At 43.1% G+C, this 15,599-nt stretch overlaps 1 protein-coding gene and 1 pseudogene across 1 annotated transcript in view; one reads left to right on the top strand and one right to left on the bottom strand.

The window, feature by feature from the left end:
* Positions 1-15,599, bottom strand: part of LOC149207741 (uncharacterized) — a 247,421-nt gene that overhangs the window by 50,849 nt on the left and 180,973 nt on the right. The window contains exon 4 of the mRNA XM_089395852.1: positions 6,647-6,797. Within this exon, the coding sequence (XP_089251978.1) occupies positions 6,647-6,797 (151 nt within the window). The remainder of the gene's footprint in view (positions 1-6,646; positions 6,798-15,599) is intronic.
* Positions 3,068-4,889, top strand: LOC149207742 (uncharacterized; annotated as a pseudogene).

The following is a 15,599-nucleotide window of genomic DNA, read 5'->3' on the forward strand; positions in this document are numbered from 1 at the left end:
AGAAGAAGGAACCTTGGCTCGCTCTTCCGTTGCGGATTGGGTTATATGAGATCCGGAGTATCAAGCAAGTGGATGTCGAAGCAAAACTGATGAAGAAGTATCCATTCGACCTCTGAAGCTACAATCCATATGACCCACATTGTATTGTGAAAGATCACTGCACGAGAGTACAATTCAACTGGATCCATGGGGCATTTCATTGGGCCAAGGAGGACCCATGGAGATATTGCTACAATTTCTCTAGACCCAATGAACAGGTCGGCTTCATTGTGGAGTGGTTAGCGAAGCAACGTGAAGCAGCATCTCGGAGAGCACCAACACCTGAAGCAGCAGAGGCAAGTATACCAGTGCGCGACAAGGGCAAGAGGAAGATTGTCGATCGCATAGAGGAAGAGCAAAGTTGCAAGTTCCGAGCAGATACATTGGTAGAGAAAGCAGTTATGGCTATAGAGACGAAGAGGCAACAGCGCGACAAGCGAATCGAGCAAAGGCAGAGGGATAAGGATAAGAGAAGAATGGAAGAAGCAGAGAAGGAGTTGCATGAGATGAAGGAGCAACTCCAAAAGGAACAAGAATTGCGCAAATAGGAGAGGGAAGCGCAACAGCAACAGGAACAACAGGGGGCGCAACATGTGCAAACAGATGAAATCATGCCCATACAGGTAGTGGGTTCATCACAGCAGCTGGCATCAGGCAAACAGGGTGAACCATCGCAGGAGCAGGACTTCGCATATGAGATAGAACAAGCACTTCAACAGTTGGATATAGATATGGAGCAACAAGAATTGGAACAAGACATCGACCTCATGCCTCACCACCAAGAGGTTGACTTACTTGCTTCACCGCATCCAGATGATGAGCAAGTCTCAAGTGACCGAGGAGGCACTGAGATCCTCAGAGATTAGTCGGAAGAAGAGATGCACAACATCTCATTCGACGAGTCTCAACATAGAGTTGTGCAGTCTCATAGAGTGTCGACTTCAGATGATCATACATCTCCTGCGCAAGTTGAGGAATGAGTGATCGTGTCTGACGTGCGCAAACATCCAGTAGCCTTGGCCGATGCAACTAGAGTGTATGTCGAAGCCACTAGCTCAAGTGTTCGCTTTCTGATAGCTGAAAATGAGCGAATGGCTAAGGAACTTCAAATGGCCAAGCAAGGAGGAGAGTTGGTGACAGCGTCCGCTCGAGCTGAACTGAAGAAGGCAATACTAGATGAAGTATTGTCCCTTGACACAGTTATGCGAGCATTGTACTCCAAGTTTGGCACCGTGCATAAGGCAGTCGTCCATCTCAACAGATGGCAGCAGCGATGTGCTAGAAGAGCACGTATCTTGACGAACTTGCATGCTGTTGTTGATTACATGCAAGCATGGACGATGAGATACAAGGGAGCCCCACTTCACTTGCCTAAGATGATGAAGGCCAATGCGGTTGAGCTGAAGGCACGTATCCAGAGTTAGATCTAGAACTATGAAGAGCTCCCGCAGCTCATCACTAGTATACAGGCTTCCCATGCACGTGTGTTCAAGAGTATGGATGTTGTGGTGCGCGCACATGCGATCCCATCTATTGGGACTCTCACCTAGGCGAAGACAAAGGCATAGGTCCAACTAGAGCTTGACTCATACTTTGATGAGTTGATGTGCATTGCTACCAACCTAGACTTGCCCATCAGTGCAAACATCATGCACAAGTATGTTGCTGGTCCAACCGCATTGAAGACAATGATGCGCATGCTTACAGACGAGTTGGATAGAGGAGCCCAAGTAGTGTACCCGGATGCTATGGAGGCAAGAGTTAGGTTCCAAAAAGATGTCACCTTGGAGCACACGGACACCATTAAGGACTATCGATCTTGGCATCAGTATGTTACTGTTGATCAATGCGAGGATGTTGAGGAGTTGGACTTCCATGGTTGTCTAAGTCAGAGTGATGTCTAGCATGGCTTGCTCAAGCCATTTTGTCTCACATGGGTACATGTGCATTGTAATGTAAAGTCATGTCAAATGTAAGTCAAGTTGTGATAGTTGGATGTAATAGTCATAGAGTAGATGAAGAGTCATGAGGGTAGTTGAACTGTCACAAAGGGGAATGTCAAGGGTCACCCCACCCTTTGTTATAAATAGTCCCTCATAACTCATTGTATAGGCTTTTGGTCAGCCAAGCTTCCAATAAGACTATCTTGGAGAGAGCTTGGATAGTATTGTAACGAGCCTTGGCTTCTCCACTACGCAGAGCTAGTACATCTCTTTGGAGGAGCAGGCAGTTGTGGCTATAACGTTCTGCTATTGGAACTAGTGGTTGGACATGGATGTATTGTATGACTAGAACTTACACTTCTTAATATAACAAGAGCCAACATGTTTCATGCATATGTTGTATTGTATTCTATGCTATCTGGTTTACTCTAAATGATATATGTATTGGTTTTCTTACACATGCATGTATAGCTATCTGTGTATGTATGTATGAATCTTTCTTAAATGTGCTGTTGGTTTAACCATCACTTTGGATTGCTTGCTAACTTGCCTTCCATGTTGTGATGTATCTTTGCTCGTGTGTTCCCTTCTTAACTGTGTGCTATCATAGGTTTCCAAGGGGCGCACTCATCTCAACCCCCGTGTGTTAGAACCTCTCATGCACCTTCCTTGGCTCGCTGCAGCTGTCACACCCTTGCTACCAACAGAGTTATCTTACTTGCCTCTATGCGAAATTGCAATTAAGGCATTATCGTACGACACACTATTGGGAATCCTACACCAAACGATCTGAGGTCTATTTGGGACTTCTTACCGGGGAGATCCCCTAACATGTTGGCGGGTCCAACATCGTCAACAGGGCTGAAAATATTGTACAAGCTATCACAGATAATGCCTCTAACTAAGTTGCAACTGGAAAGATGTTGGAAAAAAAACACCCCACCATTTGGTGGTCTCCATGTGCAGCCCATTGTTTGGACCTCATGCTTGAGGATATTGGCAAAATTGAGTGGGTGAAGAAGTGTGTGGAAGATGCAAAATCCATAACCAAGTACATCTACAACCACTCATGGGTTTTGAACCTTATGAGAAAGCACACAGGGGGTAAAGAGCTTGTTCGATCAGCAATTACACGATTTGCAACCAACTTCCTTTCATTGCAATCCCTTGTTCAACAAAAAGAAAACTTGAAGAAGATGTTTTCATGTGATGAATGGAATTCATCTCAATGGAGCAAAAAGGCAGAAGGGAAACAGATGGTTGACCAAGTATTTGACAAAAGATTTTGGTCAAAGGCAGAGGAGATTGTGCTATTTAGTGAGCCTCTTGTCAGAGTTTTGCAGATGGTGGATAGTGATAAATCTGCTATGGATTTTGTTTATGAGGCCATGGATCAGGCCAATGAACAAATAAAGGCAGCATATGGGGATAAAAGACAAAAGTACATTCCTCTATGGAGAATCATTGATGAAAGATGGAACAAACAACTCCATAGACCTTTACATGCAGTCGGCTACTACTTAAATCCAAGGTATGTAATTTTGGATTTCAATTCTCATTGCTTATAAGTTTTAAGTTATAAGTTTTAAGTTTTGCTTTTAGCTTTTAGTTTTGTTGACTTGATGAATATGTTTTTGTTTTCTGAATTTTGAAGGTACCATTACACTACAAATTTTGAGGTTGATGGGGAGGTTTTAGGGGGATTGTATAAATGCATTGAGCGCATGGTCCCAGATTCCAAGACTCAAGATCAAATTCATAACAAGCTCTTGAATTTTAGTGAGAGTCTTGGTACCTTTGGAATTTCTATGGCTATAAGAAATAGAGCAAAGAGTCCCCCAGGTAAAAACTATTAAAATTTGCAAATTCTTATATTAATAATTTACTCATTTGATTTCAACTTTCAAATTCATTTGCTAATACTTTTTTTCCTTCCACTCTTTTTGCAGCCTATTGGTGGCAACAATTTGGTAGTGAATGCCCTCAATTGCAAAAAATTGCAATTAGAATTTTGAGTCAAACATGTAGTGCTTCAGGGTGTGAGTGGAACTGGAATGTGTTTGAGTGTATACACACTAAGAAGCGAATAGTTTGGAGCAAACGCAGTGGAATGATATGGTTTTTGTTCAGTACAACCTTAGATTGAGGCACAATCAATTGCTAAATAAAACCCTTGAAACAAGCAACATTATCTTGGGTGACTTTGATCCAACATCAAAATCGGTTGTGGAGAGTCAACCAGCAGCATTTGACAATGAAGACCTTTCTTGGTTGGACTTGGACCCACCTCCACAGGACGCAGAGGCAAATATATCAGAAGCACCAGTAGTAGCTTCAGGGCCAGGGGAATCAAGCCGTAATCCCATTGCAGACTTGGATGCTACTCATTCTTTAGATGAGGATGAGGAGGAGGAGGATGATTCTGATGATGATTGATGATTTGATCATTGATTTGCTATAGTTGTAGCTTGTAGCATTGTAATATGTAGTATAATACTATGATCTAACATGTTATTTTGGACTATAAAGGCCTTTTAGAGCCAATTCTATGTTTGTAACATTTTTGGTTCAGCGATGTTTTGCACTAAGTGCTATTCTGATTATATGCACTATTACTTGCTATATAAATGAGAACTTTTGCATATTTGTGTATAAATGGTTTGGATTCATATGGATGTACATGAATATATCTGTTTTTTCTTTAAAATATGAATATTTTATGTGTTTTGGGTAAACCGGTCTTTTTCCAATTTTTTTCCAGTTTTGACCGGTTCCCGGTCCACAAGGTTTTTCGGTTCGATGACAGGTTTAGTTTCGATAACATTGGGTGTGGGAAGCAATGGCATTGCAAAAGCATGTTCTTTCTCCTATATCGCAAAGGATTGTTCTACAAACCCAACATTTTGAACAAAATGACTTCTTCCATGTGTATAGGCAATTGAATACCACCGCTGACACATTGGCAAATAAAGGGGTTATGCTGGAACAAGGGTCCTTAGAATTGGGTAAAAGGTTGATAATAATCACTCGCTTACCATGAATTAAATTGTCAATTCCTATGGCTCAAAAGCTATATGTAAAGGCACCTACAGCTGAATCAATGTTCAAAAATATAAGGTGGGAGACACCTTATTCAATTACCCTCAAAATCAATGGACCCAGGCCCACATTCTGGTGATTGCAATGGAGGAATGGCGGCCCTCGTTTACTTCTTAGCCACAAAGATCAACATGCAGGTACCACTGTATAAATCATTGCAACATCTAGCACAGGAACAAAGCCTCGCATAAGCACGGGTGGTTGCAAAATTGAATATCTCAAGGTGGTAATCGGAATAAAAAGGCAGTAAGTGCATTGGCAATGTTAATGCATTCAATAAACTTCAGAATGGAATTAATCCCCTGGTCCCTCCGTATAATCTATCAGTCTTTTAGGAAAATCGACATGATCCGGGCACGGATTTGATAACACTGCACATTAACGCATTCGGGTGGCGGAATAGAGGCCGAGGTGGATATATTAAGCATGGTGCTGCTCACAATCGAACTCACACGACAGTGTTGATGAGTGTTCAAGCCAGTGTGCAGCAGTGGGTGTCAAGCAGAGGGGGTTATATTCAACGTGGTGTGATTCGTCAAGCACTCTCTAGCACCACATTGATCAAGTCCATCACTTCCAACATTGCACCCAAAAATCATCATCATTTTGTCTTCCACCCTAATCTTGCAATCTGTAATCATTGCCTTTCTCAGTCCTTCGGACTCTCTTAGCTTGGATATTATCTAAGTTTGAACCACCTCCTCTCTCGAACTTTCTCCTTCTATTGTATCTTAAAGTTTTAACCATATATTTGGCCTACCCATGCCACATCACCTTATGTAATTTACACATCTCTCCCATACTAGGCTATAGAAAGCACCTTTCAGTGCAATCAAGATGGGCAGATTTAAACCTTGCCCTCTATCATATAAGGGAGAAGATATACCTGAAAATTTTGAAGGATGAAGTATTTTCCACATTTAGCATTCCTAAAGATATTAGTGAAGAGAGAGGAATCCAAATTTTACACGTCATTTCTGGGTAGACCTATTTAAGAAATTGGGCACTATTGTTTGTGGACAGATCCATTTAAGACATCAAACACTCAGCTTAATTTTAGCATTGGAGATAATTGACTGTCCAATTGCCAACCAGATTTCTGCAAACTCTCTCAGCTAGTTAGAAGATATAGCTGAACATTTTGATGAGTGAAGTCTTCTTCAAACTTAGTATTCCTAAATATATTAGTGTGAGAAAGAGGGATCCAAAGTTTACAGGTCATTTGTGGATACCCATTTAAGAAATTGGGCACTTTCAGTTGTGGATAGACCCATTCAAGACATTGGGCAGTCAGCCTCATTTCAGCACTAGAGATAATCCATGGTCCAATAGCCAACGAGATTTCTATAAATTCTCCCAGCTAGCCAACCGTTTTTGTTAAATCCTATAATTTAGTGTGCATGATAAGAAAATGCAAATATTTTCTCATGCATGACAAAGGAAATCTTGATTATCCAGTTTTAAATATAACATGAAAATCTCAAAAACAGATAATTGTCTAACACTGAACCTTACACCCAATTATGAAAAATATTCAAGGAATTAATTAGGAATCAAGACTATACCTTTGTCAACATGATCATCATTAGGAGGCATTGACCCAGATTCCTCAATTATTCTGCGGGTCATAGGAGTAGGGTTCATTATTGATATATTTCTAATCTCATGACGGATAGCCTCCAACTGTGCCATTGTGTCCTGAAGCTCTTTGTGTACCTGGAATTAAAATCATTCAGCAAATCTGAAACATTAACATTTGTATTGAATTGATAAAAACTTCTCTAGAAAATATATGAATACAACTAGCAAGGTTTCTTTCAAGCTTCCTGAACGTGTGTCTGTCTGATTTTATTAGATTACAATAATAAATTATAATGATGCTATGATGTCAGAATGATATCATTTAGCAGTCCAGAGATCAGAAAGAAAGACTGTCCCTGAAATGATTCTCTCCTGGCCATTATCTCTTCTTTCTTGCTGTCCCCCACTTCTAAGAAATTATGGTTTGGAATTTTCTTTCTCTGAGTGAGTGATCACTGCTTATCCTCTTCCTGCTGCCTACATCACATTGCTCTTGAGTGTTGCTGCTTATTATATTAATGTATTCTCTTTACAGATTGCTTTTTGTTTGCGTCTTCACTTTTAGGGGTTTCAAGTCTTGGTTTGTTATTTTATGGGAAACAGCAATTTGGTTAAAAGTTGTTGCTTTTGCATGCATGTGTGCTGTTAAGATTTGCAAGGGTTTCCAGTGCTTCAAGGTCCTTAATGTGGTTTTCTATGGGTGCTTCAATGCATGTCATGAGTACATACCCAGTACCAGGTCAGCATCAACCGCTGTTGCTTTAACTTTGTCCCCAGTTCCACACAAATACAAGCAAACTACCTTGCAGGTCAGCAAACCCCTGCTGCTATGATTTATATTGACCTCAGACCATACACAATCAGGAGTATATCAAGGCAGTAGAAAATGACAAGTCTTCTGAATTAAACATTGTTAGTTTTTGTAGCATTAGACTGGTGTTCTAGTCTCGACTTTGGTCAGAGAGGCTAAGAAACACAACATCTCCAAAACCTAGAAAAGTTAAGGGAGAAAACACCCAAAGACGGCTCAATTAAACTAATTGATCGATAATTAAAAGTTGTCAAGTTTAACTTAGGGAAATTGATTAATTAAAGGGAATTAATTCAGAAAAGTGAGAATGTTCTAGAAACTCACACGGATTGAGTTTGAGATGATCTTAGTCGTTGATGGGGATCTAATCATGGTCGTTTGTTCACCAACAAAAGATTATAAGAGTAGCATGCTGGGATGGGGAAGACACATCTAGTGGGTGAATGATCTAGGCAGTTCAAATTTCCCAAAGAGCAGAGATTCAGCCGGGGAGAGAATTCGAGCCAAAGATCAAGTAGCAGATGCAGTGAGATTCTGGAGGAGTTTCCAGTTTCGGAGAGGCAATAGCAAGAGGCTGAGTTTTTCCTCAATGAGGCTGCACAAGGTCTGCACAGGCAGGAGTTTCCAGTTCCGGAGAGGCAGCAGCAAGAGGCTGAGTTTTTCCTCAATAAGGCTGCACAAGGTCTGCAAAGGCAGCTTCAGAGGAGCATTCGATTTAGCCGAAGAGAGGATCAATTCAGTTATTGGAGGCCGGGAAAAATTCGAGAAGGCCAAGCGAGTCATTATCAGAGGCTAAATTGGGCAGAATGACAGCATCAAAGCAATTACACAGGCAATACGAATTGGCATGTGTAGAGGCAGTGCAGAGGCTAACGCAAGGGTGTTCGAGTAGCCAATTTGAGCCAGTTTAGGAGCTGAGATCAGTGTCAGGTAAGACAAAAATTGTCTCACTAATTTTTGGCCAGATTATTTTCCTAAGGATTGCCAGTTTGGCATCTAGATTGTACTCAAAATTTTCACTGTTGCATAATAATAACAAAACCCTCATCTGTTGCACCAGTTTTCCCACATTGGGTTTTTCCAGGGACATTTGTCCAAAATAACAATGTTAATTTTATTGTGTGTGTGTGCATCTATTTTCTTAGTTTCCAGTTTATCTTCTGCGGCGTAATTTTATTGTGAAGAATTGCAGTGTGATTTATTTGTTGTTTGTTGTTGCAAATAAACTGCATACTTAATCAGTTAGAAGAATAAATTTCCAGTTGTTGCATTTCAAGGAACTTTCACATGGTATCATGGTAGGTTTTTAATTTTAATCAGATCAGAAGCTCAGTAGCGAAGAGGGAGAAATTTCGCAGTTCAAAAGCAGTTTGAGCGAATTTCTTCCAGATCTGCGCAGAGGTCTAGCTAGGCAGTGGGAATTGCTGGGCAATTTTAAAGGATTTGATTTCCAGTTGCAAGTGCAGGAAAAGTTCGAACAACCCAGTAGCACTTCCAATAGGGAGTGGTGTTGTCGGGAAGCAGTTCCGGTGAGCAGAACAGAGATTTCGTTGGGAAAATCTGGCGCAGTGATTTTGCAACAGTAGCAAATCAGCGTTGATCGGAAGAGAAAAGCACACGAAATTATACTCGACATGTCTTCAGTAAATTTTCCAGATACCTCAAGTATGGCCACAGACAAATTTGATATTTAGGGAGCTACAGATATGTCTTCTAGATTGGAAGACGAATTTGCTTGCTTAACCAACTCAGCTTCACAGGGAGTCTGGTATATAGACAGTGGAGAGTCAACTCACATGACAGGAGTTAGAGAATATTTCTCCACCTACAATGAGGAGGATATGGACTTTCAGATAACGATGGGAAACACGACTAAATGCACTCCAGTCGAGAGAGGTACCAATGACATTCAGAGGGAGTCATGAGTAAGCACCAATGTTACAAATATATTGCATGTGTCAGTACTAAGCATGAACCTAATTTTAGTATCCTAGCTACAGGATATGGGATATGATATTCACTTTGTAGGGAAGAAGGTGTTCATCAAACACCAGAACTGGAAGAAGGTAAAACAAATTAGGCTACGAAGCAACAAATTGTATAAGTTGCAGTTCGACAATCCAATGGCACTAGTAAGCAATGGCAATAATAGTAGGAGAGACCTGAATGAGTTATGGCATAGAAGGATGAACATTTACATCATGGAGCACTCAAAATGCTCAGGGAGACACTAATAAGTGTTTCAGAATTAGGCACCGAACATGATGATGTGTGCAAATGGTGTGTTATCACTCAGAATTTTACCAGGCTGTGATCGTGAAAACTCTGAGGTAACCTCAAACCACTTTGGGATTGAAAGTTGGCCCTTTAATCTGGAGATGGATTTCTCCTTAACTCTAATACTCAAGGTCACTTTAGTAGCGAGTTACTAATACACTCATTGGCCAGATTTTAATTCGTAACACATGATTTTGGTTTGGAAAGGAAAGAAAAGGGACCATTTGGCATGGAGTCTCTAACATAAATAAATCTTGCTAATCACAAGTTTCATGAACAACTCTAAGCAAAGGCAAGATAGCTTACAATTTCTTTGACAGGTTATCATCAAGATATGGTAGAAGACTGTAGAGAATAAACATAAGAAACAAAGCACTATGATTTCTGCAAATGATATTTATGTTGAAAAACACATAAGTAATTTGAATAACATGAACTTGAGCATTCAATACGAATTCCAATTCATATAGCTTTATTCAAATATTGAAGACTAATGTTCCAAGTGTGGCTAATGAGAAGGTAAACACAGTAGAAAAATGGACAGGAAACCATTCACACATGAATCTTAGAAAATTGCACATGCAACACCGCTTATAGCAAATTATATTAATTTCAAAATGTATACACAAGGTCTGTCTTTTTCAAAAAATTATGAACCCTTCAATTATTACAAATTATTTATTAAATAGGCAAATTACAAGGCCTATTTTTAAATGAAAAAAATGTCTTTTTGCAAAAATAAAATAATATAAAAAATTAGAAATAATCCTCAAACTCAACATGTAATATTCCTAATTAGCCATGGCTAATTGGAATATTCGATTTTGCTCAATTTTTGCTTTATATAGTTATTTATAAATAAAAAAGTGAGGAAGGGGGACATAACTCACTTTTAGAATAAAAGTCACTTCCTAGTAGCACAACGTTGTGACTTAAAGGGGAGCCAAGGGGGCCAAAGGGGGACGCAGAGATGGAGCCCACGCAGACACATGGAGGGACTGCGCAGAAGGGAAGAAACACGTGGCAAGAGGGGAATTACGTTGGAGAAGGTGAGCCTTGGGATTGAGAGAGGCAAAGGCTATAAAGAAGAGAGAAGCCCCCTCATTTTGATCATTCAGTTATGAGCATTTGTGATAGTCATTTCGACTTAGAGCACGCTGGCTGTTTAGCTAGTCTGCAGCACTGTTTAGTGCATTGAGTGTCTCTGTTCGGAGATCTCACCCTTAGCCCCGGGGGACTTCGAGTGCCTGCTCAGGCAAGGTATTTCCATTGGCATTTCAACAGTAGTTTCATCAGCATTTCAGCAGCAGTTTCATCAGCGTTTTTGAGGACTGCGCAGCACTGAGAGGGGTGACGCAGTTCTTTCTGGCAGGAGTTCTGGGTGAGGGTTTGCAGTTGGATTTGTGCTGAGAGATAGAGCAGGGGATCAACCCTTGCATATTGGAGAGCTTTGGCAGAGGTTTCAAGCAGATTTCTGGAGGGTTTCATTTAGTGGCAGCGCAAAGCATTGAGGGACTGCGCAGAACCCCAAGGGGGTGATTTTCGGGGGTCGGCCATTTCAGAAAAGCTCTCTAGGTTTTTCTAGGTTTCTTGAGTAGAGTCCGATTCCAGAGTTTCAGCTTTTTTTGAGGAGGGGAGCAGCCCCAAATCCTCATTTGATTTCTAGCAGCAGCAACAGCACGACAGTTCTCCAGCAGCTGGGACGCAGTTCAGAGAGGGGCCATTCCTTGCTATTCTGAGTGTATTTCTTCACTTGCCTTGTGCAAGTCGAGGTGCCATCTTTCTGATCACCTCCTGTACTCATTCTATTACTCAGTATAATAAAATGGCTTAGCATTTCTCTTTGCATTTCTTGGGTATCTGCTTATGGTTATATTGTGATATGTTGCACCATTGTTATTTTTATCTCTTTGAGCATTATCGGCTATTATACCACTTGTGTGTTTTCTCCTATACTCTTAGACAGAGTCTGGAAAGGGCCAGGTAGCCTCTGGATCTCGTCCTCTTTTCAAAGGCGACATATCTGGTAAATGCCCTCCCAGTCCATCTCTGGTTGGAGTTTTCTTGTGTTTGAGGAATATTCCTGATAAGGGATATTACAATGGTATCAAAGCATAGATCTGGCTCAGCTTGTGGAGCTGGCAATCTATGACACCGAGGGAAAAACCCTACATCTATTACAGAGGTCGAAGATACAGAGACACTGGGCGTAAGTTGGAGAACACTTACACAGAGGGAGACTGTGTTCCAGTGGTGGACGCAGAACAAAAGGAGCTTGTGGGGGACGCAGAGAAAAAGGATCCGATGGCAGATGATGACGGGAAGAGATTTGCGGATATGCTCCTCAAATTAGTGTAGGACCTGTCAAGGCAGATTGAGGTGATGGGGCAGAGATTCACGGCAGTAGAGGCCAGACAGCGTGAGAGCCCACGGGTTTTCCAGGTTGGTGAGGGATCGAGCGCTTCCCACCATTTACTAGAGCAACGTGATACTACGCAGCAGGTGGCCTCACATGCCCCTACACGCTCTATCATGCCCACCTTAAGAGTCGATACGGGGGCCGTAGCCCAGCAGGAGATAGAGCCCGGACATATGGGCGATTATTTTGCAGAGTACCAGGAATATGGGCAGGAGTTCAAGAAAGCCCTCTCATTCAGAGATTTTGTTCAGCTCCAGCGGGATAATAGACCCCGCGACCATCACAGAGGGTACCGGCATTACCATGATGGTGACACCCACCGTGCAGCGAGTAGTTCCACTTGCCTACGTTTGATGGTTCATCAAACAGTTCGGAAAAGTCTTGGGTGGAGAAGCTGGATATTTATTTCTAGCTTAACCAGATGTCAAAGACAGAGGCCATCAAGGTGGCAACATTGCATTTGGATGGTGAAGCCCAAGATTGGTGGTTTCATGGGATGGTTACACTCGGGCACTCCACAGTGACGACATATGCTGAGTTTACCAAGAGATTGATTGAGCGATTTGATCGGAGGGATCCAAAGCAGCATTTTGTTGAGCTGACGAGGCTCAAACAGACAGGGAGCCCAGAGACCTACATTATAGATTTCTTGAGTGTCTCCGTGATGGTGCTAGACCTATCCACAACGCGGAGAGTCTATATGTATGTTGAGGGGTTAGCAGAGCCACTTCGGGGTTTTGTCCGATCCACTAGACCAGCCACACTCCAGGACGCTATCAGCAAGACCTGGGACTTGCAGGATGTCTTACCCAGGGCCCGAACACCTTACCCCCAGAGACAGACTTTTCAGTCTAAGGGGAAGGATGTGAGGATTCCACCCCCAAAAGGGAATCCAGGACGAGTACATCTTGACGACGATGCCAGGAGGGCGCTGAAGAAGAAGTGGTTGTGCTTCACCTGTCAGGAGCCGTGGGCACCAGGACATAGATGTGTTGCTGACAAAGCACACTTTATTGAGGTCTTCTTTGAGAGCAATGGAGAAGAGGATGATGTGGAGGCAGGAGATAGCCATGCTGTACAGGGACCTTTGCCACCTCCACCGCCAGTAGCAGGTGGTGCATCTTTTGCACCCACCGAAGGCCCTTGCAGCATTGCGAGGAGTTCTCAAGTATCTGACGCTACGCATACGGGGGACAGTACGTGGCCAGCGAGTATCAGTTTTGGTTGACAGTGGGGCAACCCACAACTTCATCGATGCACAGATGGTTGAGCCGAGAGGTATACAGACAGAGAGTTTCGATGGGTTTTCAGTCTTGGTCCCAGGAGATCAGACCATGATGTGTGCTCATTATGTTCCAAAGTTTTCAGTGACGATGGGCACCTACACATTGACTGACCACATTTTCGTGGTCGATATTCCGGACACCAACATGATACTGGGTGTTCAGTGACTTATCACACTAGGGAAGGTCACAACGGATTGGAAGACCCTAGAGATGGAGTGGGATGATGAGAAGACAGGGAGGCATGAGAAGATACGGGGACAACACACATATCTGCCTCAAACTGTTTCAACTCATCGGATGGAGGCAGTCTTCCGGAAGGGAGACATAGAGTGGGCAGTGGAGCTGCGTGCATCAGAGGCAGGGACTACAGGGCAGACGGTACATCCAGAGATACAATCCATCCTTGACCGGTATGCCATAGTGTTTAGGGAGATTCCACCCAGACAGCCACCGGATCGGGGGTTTGAGCACACCATCAAGCTTGAGCAGGGCATACAGGCAGTGATTACCACCCCCTATAGGCACCCCAAGGCCTATCGGGATGAGATTGAGCGGGCTATCCAGGAGTTGTTGGCTCTTGGGCACATTCGACCGAGCATGAGTCCTTTTGCTTCTTCCGTGGTGTTGGTGAAGAAGAAGGACGGTACATTGAGGATGTGCATTGACTACAGGGCCCTGAACAAGAAGACCCTGAAGAACAGGTACCCCATACCCAGGATCGATGAGTTGATGGACGAGTTGAGAGGAGCACGGTTCTTCTCAAAGATTGATTTGAGATCTGGGTACCATCAGATTCGCGTGAGGGAGCAGGACATTCCCAAGACCGCCTTCAGGTGTCACTATGGGCACTTTGAGTTCTTGGTGATGCCCTTTGGGCTAACCAACACCCCCGCTACATTTCAGTCTTGCATGAATCACATCTTCCGCAGTCACTTGAGGAAGTTTGTGTTGGTATTCTTTGATGATATTCTCATTTACAACAGGACTTGGGAGGAGCATCTCCAGCACATTGAAACAGTATTGCATATCTTACAGGAGCAGCAGTTCTATGCCAAACTCTCCAAGTGTGAGTTTGGGTTGACGGAGATGTTGTATCTGGGACACATCATAGGGGTGGACGGAGTGAGAGTCCACGAGGAGAAGATCAGGGCCATCAGAGAATGGCCGGAGCCGAGAAACGTGACAGAACTCCGGGGATTCATTGGCATTTGTACTTACTACCAGAAGTTCGTCAAGAGTTTCTCCCAGCTTGCTGCACCCCTGACAGATTTGATGAGGAAAGGGGCTTTCAGTTGGTCAAATACAGCGCAGCGAGCCTTTGACAGGCTCAAGGAGGTTATGAGCAGCTGCCCAATGCTTGCATTGCCAGATTTCACGCAGCCATTCGTTTTGGAGTGTGACGCGTCGGGAGAGGGGATCGGCGCAGTATTGATGCAGGGAGGTCACCCTATAGCCTATGAGAGCTGGAAGCTCCTTCCGCATGAGAGGTTGTATTCTATATACGACAAGGAGATGCTGGCCATCATGCATGCATTGGCCAAGTTCCGGCAGTATTTGGTAGGTAACAAGTTCAGGGTGAGGATTGATCACAACAGCCTCAGATTCTTTTTGGAGCAGAAGCAACTACAGGAGAGGCAGCAGAAGTGGATCAGTAAGATCCAAGCATATGACTTTCACATTGAGTATGTCAAGGGTAAGAATAACGTAGTAGTAGATGCCCTTTCACGTAGACCAGCCACGTTGTCTCTTATGAGCTTGGATACAGACTGGAGGGCTCGACTCTTAGTAGAGTACTCCAAGGACAAGTTTGCATGTGAGGTTCTGGATGGGCAGGTGGCAAATGACAGGTACAAGGTGGTCGATGAGATCATCTACTACGGGGATCGGATCTTCTTGACTGAGGGGTTTCAGCTCAAGAAGAAGATACTACAGGCATCACATGATTCACCATTGGCAGGCCATCAGGGGTTTACCAAAACCTACAGGGCCATTAGAGAGAGGTTCTCATGGAAGGGCATCAAGGAGGACGTACTCCAGCATATCCAGGAGTGTGACATTTGCCAAAGGAACAAGGGAGAGATGCCATCCCGCGGGATTATTGCAGCCTCTTCCCATTCCAGAGGGGAAGTGGGAGAGTATTTCGA

Source organism: Pinus tabuliformis, chromosome 1_2, assembly GCF_031772625.1.
Source record: "Pinus tabuliformis cultivar Carrire ecotype Pingquan chromosome 1_2, CPIR1, whole genome shotgun sequence".
Lineage (NCBI taxonomy): Eukaryota > Viridiplantae > Streptophyta > Pinopsida > Pinales > Pinaceae > Pinus > Pinus tabuliformis.